Source organism: Daktulosphaira vitifoliae, unplaced genomic scaffold, assembly GCF_025091365.1.
Source record: "Daktulosphaira vitifoliae isolate Bord-2020 unplaced genomic scaffold, ASM2509136v1 Scaffold_1, whole genome shotgun sequence".
Lineage (NCBI taxonomy): Eukaryota > Metazoa > Arthropoda > Insecta > Hemiptera > Phylloxeridae > Daktulosphaira > Daktulosphaira vitifoliae.
The window spans coordinates 59,652,283-59,680,187 of NW_026099572.1; the positions used below are offsets into that span (position 1 = coordinate 59,652,283).

The 27,905-nt window shown below is 28.4% G+C and overlaps 2 protein-coding genes across 4 annotated transcripts; both read right to left on the reverse strand.

Moving 5' to 3' along the window:
* Positions 1 to 86: 86 nt before the first annotated feature.
* On the reverse strand, positions 87 to 18,878 carry LOC126894623 (AT-rich interactive domain-containing protein 2). 3 transcript variants are annotated; one of them, XM_050665761.1, is made up of 18 exons: positions 18,097 to 18,878; positions 16,349 to 16,442; positions 10,819 to 10,916; positions 10,605 to 10,756; positions 10,325 to 10,543; positions 9,498 to 10,123; positions 9,269 to 9,433; positions 8,863 to 9,205; positions 8,546 to 8,804; positions 8,200 to 8,488; positions 7,474 to 7,620; positions 6,402 to 6,533; positions 6,188 to 6,308; positions 4,792 to 6,116; positions 4,543 to 4,707; positions 4,304 to 4,357; positions 1,018 to 1,109; positions 87 to 957 (listed from the first exon to the last, which is right to left on the reverse strand). In XM_050665761.1, the coding sequence occupies exons 1-18, from the start codon at positions 18,186 to 18,188 to the stop codon at positions 852 to 854; spliced, it is 4,479 nt and encodes a 1,492-aa protein (XP_050521718.1). In that variant the 5' UTR covers positions 18,189 to 18,878; the 3' UTR covers positions 87 to 851. The 3 variants fall into 3 exon arrangements, with proteins under 3 accessions (XP_050521718.1, XP_050521716.1, XP_050521717.1); XM_050665759.1 differs by having other exon boundaries at positions 7,363 to 7,620; positions 18,097 to 18,877; XM_050665760.1 differs by lacking the exon at positions 4,304 to 4,357 and having other exon boundaries at positions 7,363 to 7,620; positions 18,097 to 18,877.
* A 4,026-nt stretch (positions 18,879 to 22,904) lies between these two features.
* Positions 22,905 to 26,059, reverse strand: LOC126894635 (zinc metalloproteinase nas-13-like). Its single transcript, XM_050665785.1, has 5 exons — positions 25,631 to 26,059; positions 25,309 to 25,472; positions 25,093 to 25,234; positions 24,604 to 24,737; positions 22,905 to 23,627 (listed from the first exon to the last, which is right to left on the reverse strand). Exons 1-5 carry the CDS (start codon positions 25,980 to 25,982, stop codon positions 23,511 to 23,513), a joined length of 909 nt encoding a protein of 302 aa, XP_050521742.1. The 5' UTR covers positions 25,983 to 26,059; the 3' UTR covers positions 22,905 to 23,510.
* Positions 26,060 to 27,905: the final 1,846 nt, after the last annotated feature.

Sequence of the window (27,905 nt, forward strand, 5' to 3'; positions counted from 1 at the left end):
TAAAAATAAATATGAGATTTATTATGTTAACTTTAATAAGCTGATGGTCTTATTATTTTATTGGTATCTTAATTTCAGTATTGCACCAATATTAGATAAATAAGTAACATAAATTAATTACTTAAGTAAAGTTACAAGTAAAAAAATTTGCAATGATTCAAAATGTACGAGAAGTGTATAAAACAATAATAAAATAAAAACATATTTATACATAGTTTTTTTTTTATTTGAAAAAAATTGTATAAAACTCAGGTAACGTCTAAGTATTTATGTACAAATTCACGTAACTGGTTTGCCACTTGTATATATATATATATAATATAATAATAATTTTTATAATTAAAAAAAAATCTAGGAAAACAATAATTGTTCGCTTATAAGTAACACTACTAGACGCATATTACTTTTTATTGATATAAATATTTTAATATTTTTACTTAGTTTAATTCACTCTTAAAACAAATCATATATTTACATATTTATATAAATATATATACAAGAATAATTGAATTAGACCAATAATAAATATTACTTAAACTATATATCAAAACAAATTTGTAACAGTTTAAGTAGAAGAACACAATCAGTCTAGTTGTAAAAACTCATGTCAAATTTTAAGTACTGTAATGCATGTATTACTGGAAGACATGAAAGTCAATAGTCAAATCTCAAAGTTTGTTTCTTTTTTACTTAAAAAGATAGAGACTATTAGTCTCAAAACCTAATTATTAAAAAAATATACAAGATTTATGTACAAGATTGGCATTTAAAAAATAAATATTAAAAGCACATAAGTGTTGGTGATCTTTTCACAAACAATTCAATATAATATTTTAGTATTGAGATTGTGGTCAACTGGAATGACACAAATCAAATAATAACTGTGCAATTGTTCTTGATGATTCAACATTACTTAAAGCAATATTAGATAAATGAGCTTCATAACGTTTTATATGCCTAAAAGAAATACTTTTTATTATGAAATTTTAATCAAATATAAAAATTAATTATGCTTACCATCTTCCAGTTGAGGAATATATGACTAGGTTTCGTAAAATTAATGCTGAGGTCAGGCGAATGCTTTTTGTGACTGGACCTTCATTATCATCCTATAATAAAAATTTATATTATTTTTAAGTGTTTATAAATCGTTACTAAGTTTTTTTAAAAATGTAAACATACTACAAATCTAAAATATTACTAAAAATGTAACACAAAAAGCATAAAAAGTAATTAAAATTTAATGGCATCTAAATAATAATTATATTGAATTTTTATGCAACATCACTATCATTTTTTTCCTTCTAATTTTACAAAAAAATACATTTAAAAAGAAATACAAGATAAAATAAAACTTAAGTTTTAAATAAAATATTTTATTAAATAGCATGCAATAACATCAATTTTATCATCAATGACCAATTTTCCTTCACTAATATCATGATAATAATTACTCAATTTATTTAAAAAAATTTATTTATGTATGTATTTTTAATACATAAATAATTAATAGCTTATAAAATAAAATTTATGTGTATCTCAATGCAATGAATATTTATTTATAGATTTTTTTTTTTTTTAATTCCTACCCGTTTTCGGGTGTTAGATATTACTAGGGAAGGGAAGTGAAGTGGTTTCCCGTTGCTTTCTACACTTAGGACCTGGTGATTTTTGCCACCGTAAAACGCACATATGGTCACCCATCCGTACACTACGGAGGCAGGCGTGGCTTAACACTAGGGTTTTGTCAAAATCTAGTGTGTCCACTACGTCCTATTTATAGATTAGAATATCTATATAGAATATTTAAAAATATTCCTAATATAAGAGGTATTTTAGGGCTACTGTTCATAACACAATAATAAATAACAAATATAACTAATATATAGTATAAAATTATTGTCATTACATAACATATAGTCTGATTTAAATAGTTGACATAGTAATCTGAAAAGTAAAACACTTCCATGACTCTATGTTGGTAATTTTTTTTTTTATTCCTGTGTCTAAATATTTCAAAGTTAACATTCTATTAAAAATTAATCATAAATTGGGATTGTTCTGACAGATCCTTCAATTTTTGATACAATGTCTATTTTACAGCAATTTTTTTTTTAATTTTTAAGCTTAAGGACTACAATAATACAATAATATAAATTATATATTATTTTAAATTTGATTATAAAATTTTTATTTTAAAAATCAATTTTAAATAAATTCAAAACAAGTAAAAATTGAGTAATAACATTTCTCATTATTGTTTTAGTTTAATTTCTAGAGCATTATAAAGTTTGTAGAAATTGTAATTTTTACTTTTATTTTATGTTATATCACAATACCAATATTTGTTATAAAAATAAAATATAAGAGAATACAGTCTTTATACACTAAATATAAGTTATAGACACAATTTTTTTCGGCAAAAATTATCATTACTTGAACAAGTACCTTATTGAAATGAAAATGTACACAGTATTATTATTATCTTTCTAGTAATAAGATCTATTTAATATTACTTTATCATAAGTTAAAATAGTCTTCTTCTTTTTCGTCACCTTTATCCTTAACTTCCACTTGACACAATATACCATATCGTCTATGCACACATCAGTCATCCTCATATAGCACTCAATAACATTCCTCTATATGTTTATTGGTCTTCCTCTAACTCTTCTTCATTCAACATTCATTTCATTTCCACACCTCTAGCTTTATATTTGATAAATTTCCTCCCTATTTTCTCCTATTAACACTATATCATTAGCGAACAACATGCATCACGGTACATTTCCTTATATTTTTCTAGTAATTTCATTCATCACTATAGAAAATAAGTAAGGGATTAAAGCAGAACCTTGGTACATTCCTACTCTTACTCTATAATCTTCTGTTACTCCTCTGCCCACACTTTTTACACTGATACTAATAAGTTAAAATAAATAGTAGATATTGAAAAATTCTAAAATAAAAACAATATAAAAAGTTCATTCAATTAATTTTAAGTGTTTCACTAAAGTTAACTACTAAATTGCAATCAATAAATGAAAATCGTACTTAGATCTAAATAAAAAGTGATGTAACAATAGTATATTAACTAACAAGTCGTGCCAAGAATTGTATCTATAAGCAATATTTAGAGTGAAAATACTGTGTTTACTTATATCATTTTTTTAATAACAAATACTTATGTTTAGTATTGTGAAATGAACATGTAAAATAAGAGTAAAAATTTTAATTTTCACAAACTTTGATCTAAATGTTCTAAAATTATCTAAAAATTTAATTACAAACGAATAATAAGAAATGGTGCTACACAATTATTGCATAAAATCTGATCTTCAAAATGATAATCTAGATTTTTTTTAATAATTTCTTAAATTTTTTAATTAAATTTAAAAAATATATAAATTATAATATTATTATATTTCAAAAGCGTAGGAATTATTTAAAAATAAAAGTACTCCAAAATAGTCATTAAATCCTAAGTTATAGTAGAATTTGTTAAAACATCCAGGATGATCTTGTACATTTACATTAACTTATTTTATGATGTATTAAAGTTATTAAAACAACTCGTATTTTAACAAAAAAAACATAAAAAATAGTTATTATTTTATATATATTTAATACAATTTACATTTATTCTAAATATAAATAGATTATAATTGATTGTATAATAAAAATTGATCACTTTTGGCTAATTAATTAAGTAAAATTAAAACTATATTAAAAATATTATTAATTTAAAAAACTAAAAATATTAAACTCAAAGCCACAAAAAATTAATGAAAAGTCGCGGATACGTATTTCGGAAACAATGTCACCATTATCAACGCTAAACACATACTGACACCCCGACTAGAAAAAACTCCCTTATATACCCCTAGTGACCTTATCACATAGTGACGTCATCACTAAGTAATATTATCACATTTTCATTAATTTTTTGTGGCTTTGAGTTTAATATTTTTTAGTTTTTTAAATTAATAATATTTTTAATATAGTTTTAATTTTACTTATAATTGATTGTCTTATATTTTATTCAAATTGCAGTTTTCATATTATAAAAAAAGCAGTTTAAGGTATTGTTTAAATATATAACTACTTCAGGTTCTCAACATTTTTAAGTTGAATTATATAAAAAAAATTTTAAGAATTGCAAGCAATATTAATAAACAAATAAAAAAATACTCAAAACATGCATACCTAAGAAGAGTAATCATAAATACTTGAACAAAAATAATAACTACAAAAAAAATTGTTTACTGACACACAATTTAACACTCTATAAACAGTTCATTACCTGATCGACATTGCTAGCCGATTGATTGTTTCCTGCCGCACTAACTAGTCTTTGCTATTTTTAAGAATAAATTAATATAAATTAAAATATAAAAAAATTTGATATTTTATTAAATAACAGGAATAACATTTAATCCAAACATAAGTCGTTATTATTTCTTAGGTAAATATTTCAACATTTTAAATACAATAAACAAAGACTTATTTAATAATACCAAAATATATAAAAATTATAATTACCTGAAGTTCTTTGGGATTAACAAATTCTAATGCATGCCTTTTGATAGCATTGAATGCTGCATTAGGAGCATAACCTGGATGAGGAGTAGGTGGAGCAGGAGCTGGTATTTCACTACGACCACTTTGAGAAAGTTGCCGCCTACGAACTGCCATCATTCTTAATACCTTTGTATAAAAATAAATAAACAAAAAATAAAAATATTAAAATATTAAAATATACCTTACCATAATGAATATAAAAATACTCACATCAGGATTACAATGTCGATCATATAAATGTGTCATTAATGAAAACCGTTTTCGCTTCATAGAGTCACATCGTTCCCATAAACACTGCATTTCTTGTACTCCATTTGATGGACAATGGGATTCACAAGCATGCATGTAAACTTCATTGGCAGATTTAAAATTTCTCATGCACCCACGCCATTCACATAAAAATTGGCCTTGATTAGTAATGGTTTGAACTTCTCCTCCAGTTGCTTTAATTGGAGTAGTTGTTCTAATTTTTGTTTGAACATTAGGAGAAGGCATTGTAGCAGAAATTATATGAGGTACGGTTTTAATAACTTTTACTTGCTGTTGTTTAGTAGCCACAGATGTAACAGGGGTTACAGGTCTTGCTGCAACAGTAGTAACTTGTTGCTTAATAGAAGGAGGTGTTGGTATTCTTTGAACAATAACTTTTGATTGATTCATTTGTGGTGAGTTTTGAACAAAGTTGGCCTGGCTCAAAGTTACAGTATTTGGTGATTGACTGTTACTTCCAGGCTGCTGTTGAAGAATTATAATTGTTTTAGCTCCTGAACCTTGAGGTGTAGTTTGAGCAACCAACACAGTTTGTGCTTGACCCTGTACAAGTGCTGATTGTGGTTGAGCCAATACATATTGAGGACCACTAGCATTACCTTGATGTACCATTGTCACAATACCTCTTTGATTATTTGAAGTCCACTGAGCATTAGCAGACGAGACAATAATTTGACCAGGACTTTGAAAAATTTGTTGAGTTGTTACAGCTTGATTGACTTGAACTTGTTGAGATAGTACTGAAGGAGGTTTTACAGGCTCATCTTCCAAACCATCAATGTCTTCTAACACATCTGCTGCTAAAGCAGCATATAAATTAGCAGCAGTTGAAGAAGCTTTAACATTACTTTCATCAATTTCTATATTATCATCATCATTTCCACTACTATTACCATTAATATGTGGTTTTTTTGGTGCTTGATCACATGGAATTTCTTCTTCAGACGGTCTTTTAACACCAACAACTTTTGATAACTGTTGTCCATTCTCATCGGTTTGTTCTTGTTTAACTTTTGAACTACCCGTCAAAAATACTTCATCAGATGATCTTTTTTGGGTGCATTCTGCGCCATTTAATTCTAATCCATTTTCTCCTACTTGAATAGAGCCATAGAGAAATGGGGTATCCTTTTTTTCTATTTCCTTATCTAACAGCCCTGATAATGTTACACTTTTAGATGCAACATTATTGATTTCAGAAATTTCTGGTGTTCCATTTATTAGAAATTCTTTCTTGCTATCAACATAAACTGCATCATTTTTATCTATACATTAGGAAATTAAAAAACTTCAGTTAGTTAAAAATTTTAAATAATAATAAATAAATTCAACATACCTTCTGTAGATTTTTCTGTAATACTGTTAACAAAAACTTTATTATTTGATGCAATAGTAGTAATGACAGATGATTGATTATCAGATTTTGTAATAATGTTGCAGTCATTTTTTAGTACATCCTAAATTAAAATATAAAATAATTTTTTAATAATGATTAATGTATATCTATTTTAAAAGATCTCACTTTAAATAAAATAAAAAAGTTATCTTACTTCTACAGAAGAAACACGAATTCCATTTATTTTGGGAATTTGCTTAGGTACAACCGATGGTAAAGTAGGTGAAGTAACTGAGCTGGTTTGTTGTTGTAATATTTTCTGTTGTTGTTGTTGCCGTTGTGTTACCTATATATATTAAGTTAAATATTTTTGGCTTGAATATTAAACATTACTTTTTATATTTTAAAAATATATAATTTTAAAGGAAATTATTAAAAAAAGATTGATTTAATAAAATCTATCAAAAGGTATACAATTATACTAATACCTGATCATATATTAAAAGTTAGTAAAAAATTAAAAACATTTTAAGCTTCATAAATATTTAAAATAGAACTATTAACAATTGGACTGCTCTTTAATTGAAATTAGTTCTCTCAACATGACACATTTAAGAAGTACATTTTTACTAATAAAAGTATTTCCTATTAAAAAATAATAAACTATTTCTCTCAGTATTAACAATAAACAAATTATTTTTTTTTCATTAAAAAATAATATATGTTTTACCTACACAATTGTTTATGTAAGAGGGTAGCAAAGCGCAGTCCATTGGTTAATATTGTCTAAGTTCTAAATAAATCATTTTGTTAGAAAAATACAAAACCAGTTATATCAACTTATACTCTGATAATTAACTGTTATCATTTACTGTTAATATTACTTCTACTAATGTTATAAATGCTTTTAATTGGGTTAGTTTCACAACTGTAGGAAATAATCATGCCTACAAACCTTTAACCTTCACCTTCAGAACCATATAATGATAAAAATTGGAATTATTTAAATTATTTCACTGTTGAAAATATTTGCATAGTCCAAAATAAATTAAAATTTTACACTTAATACCTCGTTTCCCCATTTTTATATATTTTTTTTTTTATAACATCAATTAGATTATATTTTTAAATTTAAGTTATTACTGAATAATATATGCATACTAATTAACACTTACCTCTGTTATTACAGTACTTTTGCAGTTTTGGGAGGAAGCATACAACGTGCAAGACTCATTATTGCTAAGTTTAATTGTTGCAGAAGGTACAGTTGATTTAGGATCGCATACCTTGCTAGCTAATAATGTTTTTATTAAAGAAGTATTGCAATTTGATAACATGGTTCCATCTGATTGTGATACAGTTGATGATACTACTGTAGTGATAACAGGTATCTCAGTTCCCGTATTACTAGCTAGGTTAGAATTGTGCGCAGTCTGAAAATAAAATTAAAAGTATTTAAAAATATTTAAATACTTAAAATAATAAAACAAAATGTTTTTTCTCATCATATATTATTTTAGAAAATAAAATGGAAAACAAGTTTATCTGTATGACAATATAAGCTAAATATAATCATTTACTTTACATCTTTATATGAAATCATATTTTATCTTTTGTACTTTAACTTATTGACTAGTAACTTGTGTTATAAATGCAACTCACAGCATGAGCAATTAACTATATATAGTGTAAACCACCTTACAAAAGAATTATTTTTATGCTACACAGAAAAAAACTAATTTAAAATGACAAGTTATGCATACTTTATCTTTACGTACTATTTCATAAAATACATATTAGCTCAAACAATCAAACTTAACCAAAAATATTCTAAGTTTTTATTTTGTAGAAGTATAAAGTTTAATAAATGAATTTCAACAAATTATTATGATAAATAGACTAAATTTTTTCTCATCTACCAATAATTCAATTATATATTTTTTAATTTTAAAAATAATTTTGTTAAACTTTTATATTTTTTTTAACATGACAACAATTAGAAAATATTATACCTTTCCAAGGATTTCTCGTTTGATTAATGGTGTATTTTGTTGAGGGTTAGCAGCTGGTGCACTAAGCTGTGCTTTAAGGATAGGTGAGGTTGGAATAGATGGAGTTGTCACCACAGATGATGTTTGTGTTACAATCATTGTAGTACTACTGATTGTTAATGGCAATGGTTTAGCTCGAACCTGAATTCCTTCATAAGCAATAATTTGAGTAGGTGGATCCATTGCAATGCCACCATGACTTTGAGCCAATTTTACACTTTTAGGTCCAACAGAAGGTCCAAATACAGCTCTAAAATATATATAATTAGTAAAAAAAATAATGATGTTATTATTTTATACTTCTTACTTTACACAACGAGGAAAATGTAATGGTGCAATAACTCCTCTTCGACCAGCTCTTGCACAAGCTGTCATGTAAAGTTTATACAATTCAGCTTGATCTATACCTCTTCCTGGTGTAGGACAAACTTCAAGAGTAGCTCGGATCCAGTTTAAAGCAAATTGTTCGTTTTCTTGTTGAATCAAATTAGCTGGTTGTGAAATAGTTGTAGATGTTTGATTAGAAGTCACCAAAGTAGTACTAGTAGTTGTGATAGGTAATGAAGCTAAAACAAAAATGTTGATGTAAAGAAAGTTTTGATAAATCATCATAATATTCTATACCTGATACAATAATTTTAGGGCTTGAAACTGATTGTACAAGAGGTAATCCAGTTGGAGCCACTGATGTGAAAGTATTAAGAGATGATGACATGACTGGCACAGCACTAGGAGCATTTGGTAATATGACAGGATTAGCAACAGCTGGAGTTGGTAAAGGTAACACATTTTGCGATGAAAAAGTTGAAAGTAATTGTTGAGATGTAACTGAAGGAGGTGGTGCACTAGGAGCAGCCATTGCAGTAGTTTTAGTAGTTGGTTCTGGTATATATGTTGTTGATGTTGGAGCTGAGACAGTCTCAATAACTCTCATAAGTATACAAGCCTTTGGACCATATGCTTGTGCCTAAAACAAACAAAATATGTTAGTAAATTATGTAAATTTATAAATTATATCATTGAAACCTACCTCAACTGTAATTAAAGAAACTAGTGTATCGATCACACCATGCACATGAACAATTGCATTACAAGCACGTTCACCGAGGGAACTTAAAGAATATAAGCATTCTAATGTTTGTATTAACAGCATAATATCATGTAATGATAGCATATTGCAAATTTTATTATATACCTAAAAATAAAATTTGGATATTAATTAAACTTTTAAATGATATTATCTTTTTAACAATACTAACATTTTGATTTATATTTTTCAACAAAAATTCCTCGTTTGATTCTTTAGTACCCATTTTGTTTAAAGCTTCAACAGCGCCTAGAATAACTGCACGATCATTAGATTCAGTGATATTTTTACAAACAATGTTTAATGTGGCATGTTGTAGAGAACCAACATCCAGAGGAACAACTGGTCCAATATTACTCAGCATATCAAATCCAATCTGATGTAAACAATTCCAGCGTGTTGCACAACACAACAACACAAATCTCAAAAATGTCAAATCTTGTCCCATCACTTTCATATTTTCATCAAAAAAAGTTAAATTTCTAAGAATCAGGGCAACTTGGTACACTCGTTGGCCATAAGGATCATCTGTCCCAAGAGGCCTTTTGAGGCTAAATAACTCATCATCAGAAGAATCAAAGTTCAATTTAACTTTGTTTCTAATTTCATCTTCGTCATCACTACAAGTGCTTGAATCATCATCTCTACGTGGAGGAGCTTCTTGTGTTCGTGCGCAAAAACGATTCTCATCTGTCAAATATAAAAGCTCTTTTTCATCCAAAACTTCTTTCCAAAAAGTTTTATAAGACCATTTGCGAACTTTTTGATAATATTCTTCCCAATATTTTCGAGAAGCAGCTGTAAAATTGTAAACAAAAATAAAGCACTTTTTTTTGGATTAATTTTAAAAATAAATGATCAGACAAATAGTGTATTATATAGAAACAATATATGAAGGGCTCATTTTAAAAATAATGAAAAAATATGATATTAATTATTTCCTTAAATAATTAATAATAATTTAATTAAAAAAAAAAAGTGATTGTTCATTTAACTTACGATGAGTAAATACTCCAGCATGAGCTAGAAGGTGATGAAGTATTTTTGGACATTTAGACAGTTTAATAGCATGTTTGTTTTCATTGGACAGAAGAATACAAACATTTATTGCCAAGTCTTGTTCATTTGGCAATGGTGATAGCAGCGATAATGATAACTTGTCATAGTCACTTGGCTTGTATAAATTAGTTGACAGACCATGAAATGTTCTTACTTGGTCTTTAAAGAATATAAATACAATTAATAAAGAGATTTTGTGAAATACTAAATTTATACTTACCAGTTACAGAATGCTGATGATGATTATAAACTAAAGGAACAGAGTGTAAAGCTCTAGCTGACCATTTTTTATGTCTACTATCTTCATCATCATCACCTGCGATTGATCCAGTTTCCCCCAAAAAATTAATTTTTTCATAACGGTCCAAATATCTGTAATAAAAATTTTATTATTGAAAAAAAAAAAATGTACAATGAACAAATAAAAACATTACCTTAAATATATTTGTTTTAAGGCAACTTCAGCATTCACACAAGAAGAATTCAGATTAAAATTTTCTAAAAGATTTTTCCAATCATTTCTTTGATTCACCTAAAATTAAAAAAATCTGTTTGTAGATTTAACATAATAATAAAAATAATTAACTAAAATAAATATCGAGGAAAATATAACCCTTAAATAATTTATAAAGCATTAAACAAAATTTCATGTTTATTAATTAAGCTCTACAAGTCTGGTTCTAATTGTATATCCTTCAGCGAATCTAATTATATTCATATAATTTAATATTTATATTTAGCAACTCTTTATTTTTATCATGACTCACAGATAATTTTTCAATGTTTTACACCCCTCTTGCCTATAACTAAAATTATATTAACTCAAAAAAGTAATGATACAACTGGTTATAAACCACCAGTCAACATTTTATTTAGGCCATTCTTCATTTAATATTAAAAAAATAAATAAAAGTTCCGATTTAACTTTCGAAAGTTACGCCTAAAATCTATCCTTAAGAATAATTATTTTTTTACAATAAATTTTGTTTACTATAATCTATAAAAATAATTCAAATTTTAAATTGCATATTTTTATAAAAAAAATTATTATTTAACAAAAAAATGGTGATACATTCTTAAAAAATAACCTGTATATACATAGAATATTTAGTAAATAAGGAAACGGGTTTCTATTGTTCTCATTACAACATCTAACCTGTTTCCTTACTTACTGAACACACTGTATAAACGTGTATTCGTATAATCTTCTAATTTTAGGTTAGTGACAACACCCTTCGTTTTTTTCCACTAAGCTCTTAAAATTGTTTTTATGTCCGCTATAATTTATAATTATTATAAATTATTTAAATAATCTTTAGCATATTGATAATATATATTTATTAATTTATTTATATAGTCACATAAAAAAAATTAATTTTTAGTGTTGATTGGGAATTCAAAACGGCGCGATTTAGTTGGATAGGACAACTGTAGTGGACAACAACATATATAGTAGGCGCACGCTTTGGACTTAGAAGAGCTGGGAGGTAAGTCTAAAAAAGAGGTGGAATTATAGACACAGTCTGCGGAGGAGAGATTACGAGAAGCGCGGGGCAATGTTATGCCGCGTAACGTAATGTGCATTGCACACACCAGGCGACTGCAGAGATGCTTAAACGCACGGGCAGAACCACGTGGCGTCTGCTGGGCGCTGGGGGTATCCAGCTGATCGCTGGCAACTGTGACGTCACACATTGGAGAGGTGAACAGCCCCACTACCGAAGTCATTTTATCAATGGCCCCTTGCATGAAGATCAAGTGCATGTTGATGTCCGTGAATAGTAATAATGCACCAAAGTGCACTAAATGTGGATCCACATACCCAATGCAATAAGACCAACCACTTCACCACAGTTCACAACATAGATACTTTATCAACTAATTCATTTATGATAACCATTAAAAATATACACCACGCGCAATTTTAAAAATTGAAGGTACTTTCGCAACCAAGAGGATTGTAACTTATAATAAACAATATACCCTAAATCTACAACAAACTAATATAGAAACGTAGAACTTACAGTATTTTAATATGAGCCAAAGTTGAAATAAATCGACCTACACGAAAATAAGATAAATGTATTTTAAACCAATATTTTTAATAGTTATCAATTAACTCAATTATTTATTTAATATTATATCTATAATGCTAAAATTTTCTTTGATATTCAATTTAATTTTTTTTATTTTACCATTTAATCGCGTACACCTCAATAAAAACTGTTGTAACTCAATAAAAAAAAATTCAATTTTTTTCCAGAAACGTGTACTAAAAAACTTTACATTACATATTAACACATATATTACATTGCAATAGTTTCGGTCAAAGTTAGCTTTTAATAATTTTGAAATGTTATTAAATGTTTTCGAACGAAAACGAAAAACTTAATTCGAACGAAATTTATCGTCGCATAACTGTGAGTCAGGAGTGGGAAAAAAAGCCAAAATAAACAAAACACTATGTCTACTATGATAGTGAATTCTTAAGCAGTTAATAATAGAATAAATAAAATTTCTCGATAAAACGGAGAAAGTCGATTACATAAAATTGTAAAACATTGTAATTGTAAAGCACTTTTGTGCAAACAAACATTTAGAACCGTATAATCTAAAGGACATTATAGGAATACCCAAATACTATAAGTTTTATTTGGACTAAATTGCCACAATATAGAAAATTAAACACAATCCATTATTACTACTAGTCCATATTTTTTATTTTAAAAATATTAAAATCTTTAACTGGTATTTATATTATTTATTATTTCAAAAAATTCTTATTAAGAACATCTAACTACTATAAGGAATTACTCATCGATATATCGATCACCGAAAATTGCCCAAAAAGGATCAAAATGAGAAAGACAATACTAATTATGACTTAATCATTCGATAAAAAATATATTCGACAGAATATAATAGACGGCACTTCAAAGCGCGGTAAAAATGTTCAGCTATATGCATTTAAGAAAATGAAATATTTTAATTTTATTATATATTATTATGTAAGCATAGCTTGAATAAAATTCTAAATTTGGTTTTATTAAAATCAATAATTCTGTTAACTGATAAGAATGTAACATTGGAAAAACAAGCCATTTATTCCAACAAAAATTAACCCAAGATGTAAATTTAAAATCCTTGAAAAGATAATATAGTACAACAAAACTATTATATTTAAATTTCATGATTAATTTTATCATATTTATTTATATTTTTAAATATATCCTATTCTGAACTATGATAAATAATATCGAATTCGACAGAAAAGTGTAGTTTTAATAGCCATGTTTATCATCCAATAAATAGTAAAATAAGTACTAAAATGTACAAATAAGTATAAATTAATTTTTATTAATGCAACAGACAATATCTAAAATTAACTTTATAATTATTGTCAAAAATTGTTCAGCAAAACGAATTTATTAATGAAGTGAGAAATAAAATTAAAAAAAAACACAGATAATAGAGGCATTAACAAACCATACAACATATTCTGTAATAGTTGTCACAAAACATCCTTAAAAAATAATTAATTATCCGAATTTCAAAAATAACCCGATTTCAATGGGTTGAATGAAATCTGTGAACCATATTATTTTCTAAATAAAATAATGCGGTTGCCTTTATAAGCTTCACAGACAGTAATTGTTATATATTTAATTTTAAACTCTACTTAATATTTTCAGAATTTTATGCATTAATATAAGTAAATATTTCAAAAGTAATAGATAACTACCACTAGTTTTAGTCACTATCTTTACTAAAGACATTCTACTTTAGGTAGATATAAAAATTGTTTCAAGGTCCAGTAATGTTTTTTTCCCCTAAAAATTGTGCTATTTCTATATTGTGTCATATCAATGTTAGTCATAAAACCAATTGTCAGAACAATAGACGAACAAATAAGTGACAAAATCACATAATTTAACAAAACCAATAAAACACCCACTTCTCATTACGGGACATACTAAAAAGCAGTACGTGAAACCTTTTTGCTAAATTTTCAATGCTAAAGAGTTTTTATACATGTATAATATAAAACCAATTATAATTTTTTTCAAATGCAATACGCCTGGAAAATATTTTTAAAACGTATACATATTATATGCTCAATACTACACCGACGAATAAAAAGAGTAAGGCTCATAATAATAAAACGTTTGGGCGCCAGATGTTGAACGTAGAATCCATTGCATGCTTTGCCAAAACGTGTGTATTATTACATACACAAATGTAAACGGGTTCCTGACTGACAATAAGCGTTTATACAGACCAAATATTTGATTACCTACGGCCAAAATAGGAAGAAGTAAGATTATTACAGCATAATCGAATATTAAAAAAAAAACAGTATTGATAAATTACAAACAAATATAAGTAACAAAACGTAAAATAGTTGGAGATCCAAATTGGAGACATTTTAAACAAATTAAGTACAATTCAATACAGCCATCGGCAAAAAATAATACTAATTCATAAAAATAAAAAAAATTATCAATAAAATATTTATACAAGGAGCAAATAATTTTGCACGACACGGATCCAAGGTGGTGTTGGTCGTCCGGAAGCGGTTCGACGACCCAACCGAGACGAGAAAACTCGCGACGATTATGGCGGGGCAACGTATAATTTTTTTATAGGTGCGGGGATAATGGATAGAAGACTGGTGTATACGGTCAGCCGGATTTTAGTGAACGGCAAGAGGAGGAAAGGAGTCCAAGTGGAAGAAGAGAGCGAGGCCACCGTTACGGCGGCTAACGATAATTGTTGTGGTGGGGAGTACCACAGTCGTTGACAACCGCGCTACGACGGCGTCGCAACGTTGCCACATTGTGCGCGCCCCAGAACGGTTCAATAGCGCCATGATGCCAACAATACAAACTGTCGACTGCCGTTCCCATCGCAACCCAACGCAATAATATTAAACGTTAATATCACTTCATATATACCTAAATAAATTTTTATCGAATCATAATTTAATACAAATCAATTATTTTCCTTTTATCAACTACGTGTAAAAATAGTACACTTTATGTCCAAAAATCCTCTGAAGACCACGAAAGCCAAAGTTGAACATACCACCCCAGTGGGTGGCTTTTTACCCGTTAAGCCATTTCGGCAACCGGAAGTGGGGCCCCTGGCACGATGGCAACGTAAACAATCCGCGGTCGGTGCACTAGGTCAGGACCGCGACGCGTTGGTCACGTGCGTCGTTCGAGATTAGTGTTTAGGGTGGGGGAAGAGGATCCTTGAGTATGACGGTAATTCACTGACGACAGTGATATAAGCTAGTGATAAGAAAACATCGCAGCCCAATGCTCGGGCCTAATTTTCAAGAATCCAATGTAAACAATATACTCCACACATTAGCCTAAAACCAATGTTATTTTTGGAAAGCGTTTATTTCATAATTATATGTATTGTTTTTCCACGTGTTTCGAAACTAAAATGAACAGCTCGCATCAAAATCGTAACGATATCAACACAAAATTATATAGAATCTATCCAAAAATATTTTCAATTCCCTCCAGTTATCGGATAACGCAAAGCGTAAACCATTTATTAGAAAAGTGTACAGTTAACATTAAATAATCGATGCTGCACATATGTGCATTGCTCTATTGCTCCCTACTTTAATTTATACATCTATTTCCTCCGTGATTTACCCTATTGAGTACATCTCTCTTCGGACTTACCCAAATATAATATTCATAATACAGTACGAGTTTTAATTTAAAATGGGCATTCGATATATCTTTTCTAACAAAGACAAAATGTAGAGCTATGTAACAGTATTTCAATTACAAATTCAACAACGTCTTCGTAAAGTCACCATAATTATCCAACTAATTATTATTATAAACCCTAATCGTTGAATAAACGCAACAAATACAAGTGTTTTACATTAAAACATAATACTAATCAAACTAAAAAATGGCACATTAAATATTAACTTACCTTAACCCATCCTCCTTGTGCTGTGACGAGAACATATAAAAGGTACAAGTCGATTTCATGTCCATTAATTTTAGGTGGAGCACGACTCGGCGTTCTGTAAAATAAACAAAATGTTATTGTTACTTAGTATTTAGTAATCTTTGGTAGTTATTACTCAATTTGATGTATTTATAACTGGATTTTATAATTGAATAGTTTACTTTATAGACATATCGTACGCGCACGATAAAGATAAAGCAAAGATAAAAATGGCTATAATGGCAGATATTATTTATAATACGCTCACTTTATAAACTTAAACGTTTTTCCCACGCATATATCTATGAAAGGAAGAAACTTACTGGACTCGAGTAGTCCCAGAAGTCAAGTAAGTTTTTTTAGTCGTCAATTTGAAAATTAAAATTTATGATGAATAACACAAGATTGTCCGAAAATAAAATCATAAAATCAGAGACGCAATAAGACTGTGTGCTCTATGACAATAATATAAAAATTGATGAAACGTAATATTTTGCCACCCTATTAAAATATACCAGAAATTTACCGCAAGTCATTCCAGGCAGGGTAACATTCGCCTGGGTAAAGTTAATAATTCCTATCATTGGATTGTTAAATAATTCATTTAAACCAAGATTTAGGACTTGAAAAAAGTTTTTCTTCAGAAATCCAGCCTAAATGTAAACAACTTTAAAACTAGTGCACATCTACTAAGAGAAAGTGCAGTACAATGCGCTGTCATGTGCAACGTTGTGCCTACTACATTCAGGTACTAGAAAGTCGGTTGATGCAACGTAGAATACGCGGTAAATCTACTTTGCAAAGTAAAAACAAACAACATACAAGAACTTTGTCCATTCATTTTTCGGCGTACCTAAGTTTTTGTTTCAACAAGGTCACAAAATGTATAAATAGGTAGGGTACGTGCAGGTTATCTTCTTGTGGTATGCACGGTATCTACTAATTATAACCTACCAAGATTTCATACATATTTAACAGACCTGTACAAAATAATATTATTTGTCCTTAAAAGTACATATCGAGGTCTTAAAATATACAACTTTAGTCAAGTAATAGTTGAAATCACATGGATTTACTTTAAAATAATGTTATCTTTGAGCAAAAGTAAGATGAGTTCAAGCTCAAATATAAGTAACTGATAAATAATTGATTATTACAAAACAAGTAATTCAATTGAATTACTTAGTGGGGAGTTGATAACTGAAGGACAATTTAATTTTTATTGATTGCCATTTTCACACCGGGTCGGAAAATTGCCTTCAAATCATTTTACAATTAGAACGTAATAATTTGTTCTATGCAATGTATGAAACAAATTAAATCTATACGACACACAATAACATAGCGCACTAATATTATGTAACTAGGATAATTGTCTGGCTTGATTTCATACAATACTTGTTAGTCGATACACAAAAAACATTAAAATGAGTGTGGAAGGTCACCAAATTTATCAGACAGCATAAGTTCTTATTTGATAGATACAAGACAACAGATGCCGAAAAAAATACATTGTAGGTGTTCATGTATATTAGCACGCTAACAGCGAATAAGGCAAAACATTAAACATGGCTGCCCGCAGGTGGTATATTAATTAGGAAATAAAACACAAGCATACTATAGCAAATCTAAATAGAGGATAATGAAATAGCGACATATTGATAGCAAAGGGGAAGTAAACGTTGGGGCCACCTGAACATTAGGCAAACGGATGCTAGCGAATTACTCACCCTCTAGTGTCGTGAAAATGCTGCAAATCCCTGAGGAAACTGGATTTTTCCTTAGCATAGCTGGCCGGATCTTTGTTCAGGACGCTAGCCATGCCTGTGCCGAGACACCGAAGTCAGGGCGGCGGCGTGCTACTGTTTCAACGGAGGCGGCCGTGAAAGGGTTTGATGTCCTGGATTGTTAACGCTGGACGACGTCCGAGACGGTGGGCATAGTTCTTCACGTTGGCGGCCACTGCATCGTTGTTATCACCACCGGCGGCGGTGGCGGTGGCCGTTATCTCTACGCCGCGGCAAATCTGTGACGGACGCGCACACCCCACGCTCCCAACACGTACAGCAGCACTACAGTCCAGTCGGCGGCGCGCTTCCCGTATCGTGTCGCTCGACGGCCGGACAATGTCACAAGCGAACCGGTGCTAAAAAAACGGAATTATTTGCACTGTCACAGCAGTTGACCGATTTTTATTCAGAAATCAAACGCGCATACAACACTAAGGCGCAACACAAAATGGCGACACACACGCACACACGACGTCAAAAAAATTTATTTTTATTATTAAATAATGACGTACAACAGCCGTTAATTGCTGATCAACGTGTTCGGATGGGGCTATCGGTGTAGGCCTGAGCTGCGACGACGGGCGAAAAAAAACAAACCGAACACTAGCGGAAAACCGGGGAAAAGTCGAAATTTACTAGGCGATCCGGCGGACCATTCGTCATAGGAGCGCAGTGTGTTCACGTCGGTCGGATCGCTCCCACCCCACCACCAACGGAATATTATCCAAACATCAGTTCATCGCACGCGCACGCATCGCAGCCGCCGCTAATTTGACCGTTTACAGTGGTACCAACTCGATTTATAGTCACTCGTTACGTTTACAAATAAATTGAATACACAACAGCATTGTTCGTCACTCACAATGCTATTTCCCTTACCCCTTTTTATAGTCGTTATCTTGCTATTTTTACTTTTATCTGTTTGTATCACTCTATCATTGACCTCTGTTTGGGTGGACGACGCCAATATTACCCAGCACCCTAAAAAATCTATTGAGACAACCTTAGTAGTTCAAATTAATCGGCATTTTTTTTCACTTAGAAGACAAAATACTTAAATGTACATCCAGAGAATTTTTAAGATGGAGTGGTGTATATTATAAATACATAACAACTGTATATTTTTTTGAATAGCGTTTGTAACAAACTTAAGTAGTTGAGAAAGACAGATTTCTGAATTATATTAATAGAAATTTACAACCTCCTAAATATGATCCAACGTAAAACAATTTAATAATCGATTACATATATTTTTTACAATCAGTAAAATGCTTGAAAACTTAAATCATGTTGTCAATTACAACATTTTTGTGATTTTGAATGATGTTTGATTAAATACCTTTAAAAATAAATAACCCAGGTAAACCATAGAATTAAGCTAATGTCACGTTTTCGAAATACGAATAAAACAGTAATAAATAATATGAATATAATTGTAAGTGTTAATATTGCTAATGATTATAAATACACCATCAAAAATAAACGCCTAAAATTATAAAGTTATGCATTTTAAATTACACAAATAAGTTAAAAGTGTAATTCTTATAATTTTCTATTAAATATTTTTAATTTCTCCTTAGCTTTTCATAGAAATTTATGATTGCTGGTATAACATATCATAAGATTAATTCGATTTTAGCTTCTAAATTATGCTCAGAAGATAATAATTTTATTATGATATATTATTATTATTATTATTTTACACTTGGGTTCTACTGGAACAATTTTGCTTATCTATACATTAAAACAACCTGAATCATATCTCGTTAAATTAATTAACCTAAACTGAAAAATTCTCCTAATTTTTATTTTTACTTATGGAAATACCCCAAAGTATAAATATTTTCGTTAAAAACGACAAATTTTGTTTGTTTTTTTTTTTTTGCAATTTTAAACTACTATAGCTTTTTAAGTAGTCCTAGAATGGAAGCCTACAAGAAAAAGAAGTCGAGGACGGGCAAAAAAAATGTTTAGATGTAGTGGAAGAGGACCTATACCAAAATAGGATTTCAGGAACGAAGAAAATTGGCTCGGAACAGGGAAAATGGAGGGATTTAGTGATGACGGTGAAAACTCTTAGAGTATATTAAAACCCTTAATACACTCTAAATTGAAAATTTGAAATTTTATTAGATTTAAGCCCCTCCGTTTAATTTTACCTTATGGCATATTTAGGTTACAAGCTAAATAGCTAAAACTTAGTTAAGGTGTTTTAAGAATTATTGTTTGTAAATTTTTCTCATCTAAAATACTAGTATGTATTTTTTTTTATAATATTAATTAAGCATTAAGACACCAAAAAACAAAGTACGAAATTGCTTTTGACAAATCAATACTTTAACTTATAAGCTGGTTATAAAGAGAATTATCGAAGGATGTGCCCACTAATAAATATTTTTCATTTCAATTGTTTAAATTTTAATTTTTAACAATTTTATAAAACAATTCCTTTGGCACACACGTAGGTTGTCCGATAAATAAGGTACAAAAATATACTGAATAATGAAAAATGAATTTATTATTTTTAAACTTTTACATAATTTATTAGACATGTTTTTCTATTTTTCTACATAGTCACCATTTAATTTAATACATTTTTCCCAACGGTAGAGTAACTTGAAGATGCCATCTCGGAAATATGCAGCACATTTTCCGTCGAAGTACTCGGTAACTGCGTTCATGACTTCATCCTTATTTTGAAAATGTGTTCCTCCCAAGTGTTTTTTTAACGGACCAAACAAAAAAAAATCTGAAGGTGCCAAATCAGGGCTATATGGTGGATGTTGCAATACTTCCCACTTGTATTTTTTCAGTCAAGCTTTGGTTTTTCCCACTGAATGTGGGGTGGCATTGTCATGCAGCAGTTTCACATTTCCCAATCGTAATTGCCCTCTTCTCTTGAAACGAATTTTTTGGGAGATCAAGTTGTGTGGCCATTTCCCTAATTTTGAGTCGTCTATCCGATCGTAGCAGTTTTTTCACCGCCTTATTGGTTTCGGTAGTAGACGTGCTTATTGGTCGACCACTTCTTGCTTCATCTTCAACACTTTCTCGACCCAAATTAAATTTTGAACACCAAACCGACGCACTTTTTCGTGACATTACATTTGGGCCATAAACTTCAGTTATTTTTCTATGAATTTCAGTCGGAGAAACATTTTGAAAATTTAAAAATCGAATGACGGCGCGGACTTCTTCTTTTGTGCAACTTAAATATTGGTTTTCCATGTTAACACTTTCGCTGCAGACATAACACTTAATTATTATAGCCATGACTAATAAAATATATTGTTTGTTATCTAAATTATCAATGCTAAAAATTTTCAGTCGAAATTCCCCATTGTTTATGCTAAAAATAACTTTTTACCTTATTTATCGGACAGCCTACGTAGATGTAAAGTATATATTTTTTTGATACGTCCCCGCATAGTTTGCTAAAAATATACCAGTTGTAATTTTTTTAACTACTTATAATAATTAATTATGTTCTGCGCTCATTATAAACTTTGACATATAAATATAATAAAATTGTATATTAATTATTTTAGATACGATGCGAAACTGAGAAGGTATTAATTTTACTATGATGTGTTTTTTTTTTTGTGTCTGTCACAACTTTTTCTCAGCTCTCAATGGACCCATTTTTCTCAACGATACATAAAAAGATCACAAATCGTATCTAGTCGAAGACATTATCCTCAAAAATTAAAAAAATTTCCCTCGTTCCCTATAAATAGGGGAAATCTCCAAAAAAATGACTAATTTAAAAATCGCTAATTTTTGACACTTTTTCAATTTTGAAAAATGTATGGATCAATACAATTTTTTTATGAGAAATACTATTTCTATATCTCTTTCATTTGACATACTTTATTTTAAATCGAACCATTTCTCTTTATACAGGATGGGGTTCAAAACTTAAAAATGCATATAGAAAGTAGAACTTTTTCAACTTAATTTTTGAAAATATTTCGGAAATACTAACACTTCTATATATATCTTAAATTAAATATTATGTAATATACTTTTATACAAAAAAAATAATGTTCGGACTTTATTTTCTTTTCATGAAAAACGGATCATTTATCAAAATTAATAAAAAAAAAAATACGATTATTGAAAAAAAATTCTTTTTTTTTTTTTAAATTTATAATGTTATACATTTTTGAAAAATGTGTGGATCATTATATTTTTTAATGATAAATAGTATTTATATACTTTTTTTAAGGGACATATTTTTTTTTTTAAATCAGACCATTTCCCTTTATACAGGAGTGGTTTAAAACTTAAAAAAGTGAATGTAAAACTATTTCAACTTATTTTTAATTAAAATATATTTCTTGATTATTCATACGTAACCTAATAATCAAACGTAGATGTTTATTATACTAATTAGATGGATTTTGTTATTATTTAGGCCATATGCAAAACTCTAATTGCAGATTTGAAATTGGCGCAAAAATGGGTTTAGAAAATTATATTTTGGTCTCGGATGAAAATTCCTTGTAGACCAGTAAATTAATTTATAAATAACAAATAATTTTTTTTTTTTTTTAAGTATTGTATCAAAACCTTCAACTTTTATATATGTTTGCTATAAAAATAATAATTACTTTATAATTTTTTATAACTAACAATACTAAATTATTAAATATCAATTTCATACTCTATTTAATTACTATAATAAATATATATTCATAGATTACACTTATACATCATAAAACTTGTAATCAGAATATAAATAAAGAAATAGGTAGCTTTCGGACTAATCCACCAATTTTTTAAAATTAAAAACTATCTACAGATTTGCATCTAAGCGTGTTTTATTATAGTGATTTTAATGATTGTCAGATATCATCTACACTGGACCCAACTATGCCACGTCTCCACTTTGCCGCCACCCAACTGTGCTGGGTTTTTTTTAATAACAATCAAGGCCTAAAAATATGGAACGTGTATAAAACAAATTTCTTTGACATTTATTGATAATTTATTTTTATTCCGTGACCTTTTTTTAATTTTTGTTTTTATTGCAACTTCATATATTGAAAAATCTCAAAATTAGTTGTTAAAATATTTTTAAGTGCGTGTGACATCCTCTCCCCAAAACTTTAATTATATTACAGATAAAAATATGTAATTGTAATATCATATGTAATTCTAAATAATTTATCCCAAATTTTATTATTTTTTAATATTTATTTTAATGTTGTAATGTTTTGTATATTTTAGCGTGTCATTACAAAGATCAATTCTATATTTTTTTTGTAGGATCACGCAAAATATAATTTTAATAAAAATGTAAAAAAATTTAGCATTTAAAATTGTTTATTATTTAAAATATAATTTCCTAATTAGTCATCACTGGATGATGAAGACTTTCTCTTTGATTTACACTTGTACATTTTCTGAATCTTTTGAATATCTTTTCTGCTAAGACCTTCCCTTTGACCCATTATCACTCCTCGAGTCTAGAAAAATAAATGTATTAATTTTAATTAATTATTTTATCATAAAATTTACTAAAAAAAAATTTCTTTTCTTTAACTAAATGTAATAAAAATTTTATTCTAAATGTGTCTAATCACCGGTCAAGTAGTTCTAAGCAAAATTTACTTAATAACTATCTTATAACAAGGACTAGGAATTATTATTTATACATTTTGTTAAATTATTCTAAACATTACAATAGCCAATCAAATGTTTATTAGTTAACTTGAAAACTTACAGAGTTATTACTGAGTATATAGTTTCAGGGATGATTAGAGGGGTAATCTGTCTAAAACGAAAAATATTTCCATGATACTATATAATCCTATGACAAAATTCCATAAATTTAGGACCCTCTAAAGTCGCTCAAATAAAATGTATATATGCATATAATTCCTATGATTAATCAATGCTCATGATTCATAAATTAAGTTTATTATTACTATTTTTAATTAAAGTTCATTTTATATTTAATATTCCATCTTATTGGGCCTTATTATTTTTAATAATGCACAGATATTGTTGATGTATTTTTAAAAATAATTATTCAAATAAATTTTGTGAAATTTACAACTCTTTTAAAAATAATTTTAATTAATATATGAATTAATTTAATAATAAATATAATATGGGATTTTCTTTTTCCAAAACCTCTACTACTTAACACAGAAAAAACTATTTTGTTGGTCTAATTCAAATTATGATTAATATAGTGACAACTTATTTATATTGCTAAAAGAACTATTCCTTTATAGTTTCACCAACTATAAACTAAATTTATTTAGTAATTTTAAGTGGTATTATATAATTCAGCTAACATATAAAATAGTTCCTCCAGCTATATAATTATGTTGTCACTATATTAACTATAATTATAAGATATTTTTCCGTTTATTTTATAATAATTTCAAATTATTATAAACAATAATATTTAGTATAACTATCAACATCATATACCTTAGCATCAATAGTTGGTTGACCGTTTCTAGAAAAAGCATTAGCTGAGTAATGCATAACACTGCGGTAATCGTAACCAACTCCTTGGTCGTCAATCATTGCACTTTGAGCTTTATCAAAGTTATTCTCTCGCCCTACACAAAAAATACAATTTTTAAAGGGAAACAAGTATTATTAATAGCATCACGTTGTTGAAATTTAATTATAAATTTTTTAAGTACAATGAAATATTTATTATCATTTTAATCGTATCAATTTAGAACACCAGTAAAATGTTTACAAATATTGTTAAGATATACAAAATGTTTATTCATAAGAATTAAATTATGAAATCTGTAAAATATTTGGCTGGCCCACTGAATGATATAAATCTTATAGATCGAACTTATAGTATTTTATACTTTATAAATCTAATTTTTTAATTTAATTTTGATAAAATGAAAAAAGCTATTAAAATATCTTTTCAATAAAATTATATTTTATTCTAACCAGATTGAATGTTATTGAAATTGACTGTGACGTAGCTATCTCTATCTGGTCTATTTTGTTCGTGCATAAATCCAGCGGCATGAAGCATTTCATGCATGACTGTTCCCTTTTTGGTTAAACAGCCTGGGCTCTGCAGGTTAACCTAGAATAAAAAAAAAAATAGAGAAATAATTGCAGAAATTATCAATCTGTACATAAATGACTGAAATAATTTACTTCTTGTCTACCGCCAATTCTACCCACAGATGACCAACATCCAGTATTGCCGTTGGTAAAGTAAACATAATCGGCATCGTGAGAAGTTCTTGGAGTAAACCTTAAACAAGTGTTTTTTTTATAATCTTCAATTGCACTCATAATCATTTGCCGATCAGCAGAAGCTACAAATATACGCTCACATAAATTTTTGTAAACTAATTTTTCATAGTTATTCAAACAAACATTTTTATAAAAAAAAGGTTTGTATATTATCGATTGTAATAAACGATATAAATTTCATGATAGAATGCCACTTGTATTAGCTGAATGATACACTTACAAAAGTAAGGACTGATTTCATATGGTATGACTCCTTTGGGCCATCTGGATGAAGTAGCCTTTAGTCCATTGCGACCTTGTCCCGTAGGGTGTAAAATATCTCCTTCGGCATATTCACCAAGCTCTTCTGGATTCAGTGCACTACTTTCTTTCCAAGTAGAAACCGCTTCTCCAGTTTTCTTGTCTGGTGTTCCAAAAATAGACGATCCTAAGTGCATAAGCTCGTTGTATAAAGTGTCTTCGCCGGAGACGGAAGCTTCCACTTCGTTTTCGTCTTCTTCCTTTCGTAAGTTGACGGGTTGAGCCAAAAGTAGGGGTAAACAGATCGTCAAGAAACACAATAACACCCTCATTTTGTTTGGTTAACAAAGTATGATTAATTAAAAAGGCGTTAATTTTGTTCCCTCTATATTTGAATTTAATATTATGATTAGTTTAACGAAACGCTGTGTTTATATATAAACTTATTAGACCGTAATTAGCTTTGATAATATTCGATTGTTGTCAATTAAGGTAACGGCACTTAGTGTATTTAGTAGTACTTTTTTGTGGCAGGGTTAGCTTACAATAATTATTATTCGTACGGAAATCGCGAAGATAAGGTTTGTTGTATACGACAAGACTTAGTTAACCGGATTTTTCTAAGAATTGTCACAAAACTCAGAACCATGTAATTGTGTTCTTTATAAACATTTCAATGGTGATAAACGCTCAATTATATTGTTTGATTTACATTCGTGTAAAACATCATCGAAAAACATGTAAATTAAATTGAGCACAGCATATTTTTTGATGATTATAGGTATATACATGTTCGTTTTTTACTAACACTCTACAAATTAATTAATGAGCGTAAATATGCATTAATAATTAGAATATTAAGAAATAACGGGAGTAAATTAAATTTGAAACAATGAAGACAATTTTACAGAAAAGTTCTAGCGCAGAAAAGAAGTTGGAATAAAATAAATAATATTTTTAATGAATAAGGAAGGCGAACTCCTTAATAGAAATCCATAAATTTTAATTTAAATACACACTTAGGAAAATAATTATTACTACAACAAAACATTCAATAAAAAATTGCATATGTAACTTAATATTGTAGTTTAAAAAATAATCAAAAGAAAATTTTTTTTTAACGGCTTGAGTGATTTAATTTCTATTGGAGATTTTGTTAAACAAAAGGCAACATAATTTTATCTCTTTTAAAATAAATTGACAAATAATTGCCACTTCCAACGAAAAAAATCGTAACTAACATTTTACAATTGTTTAGGAGAGCCGTTTAAAGTTTTAAATTACGTATCTTTTCTATATATTTCTAGTTTTGTTTTATGATTTATGAATAACACTGCTCATTTTTATGCATATTTCAGGGGAAAAAATCATCAAACAAAATAAACCATGTATGGTAAAAAGTATATGCGCCTACCAATTTTTGACGATTATTGTAGAATAATTTTTAGAAGTGAAGTGTAAAAATAAAATATACTTTATTACTGCAGTTCTAATGATTATTATTTGGAATATATTAAGTATTATAATTTATAAGAGTTATTACGTTTTATACGCGTTTAAAACATCAATATTTTCAAAATTTATATTGATTTTTGGGGACGTTTCAAATATGATTTTTAACAACTATGTTGTTTATATTTTTTACTATCAAACATTACATATGTGGTTCTTTATCGTATGCCAGTAAATTACGAAAGAGTTTACTTTTAATACTTGTATATTATATAAGATAGTAATAAAATTAGTATTTGAACTCTAAAAAATTGCTAAAATTGATACATTAACTCTTGAAAAATAACAACAAATTTATACAGATGAGGAAGTTTTTAAAAAATTAAGGAGTGTTGCTTATAACTCTATAATGGTCTCCTGAAAAATGCGTGTACTACATAAGTGAAATGTAATTGTGTATTTTATAGGTTACAAAGCAAGCAGTGGTGGTGAATTGGAAAGCAGGGTTCTTAGGAGTTCTTAGAACATCCGTTGATTCTGAAATAAACTATTTTTAACTATTACATATTACATATATATGAGAATCGTAGAAATCAATTTGTAAGACCTATTTATTTTGGTTAATTTAACAGACTATGAAATATTTCTAAAATAAAATTTGTATTGATTATTAGAACCCCTATGAAAAGTTCTACTTCTACCATTGACTCGGTAATAAGTAAGGAGTGTCTACAATATACCTGCGTGATGTTGATAGATAAAAACAGTTTATGATAAATGTTATCATTAATCTTAAATTCTCT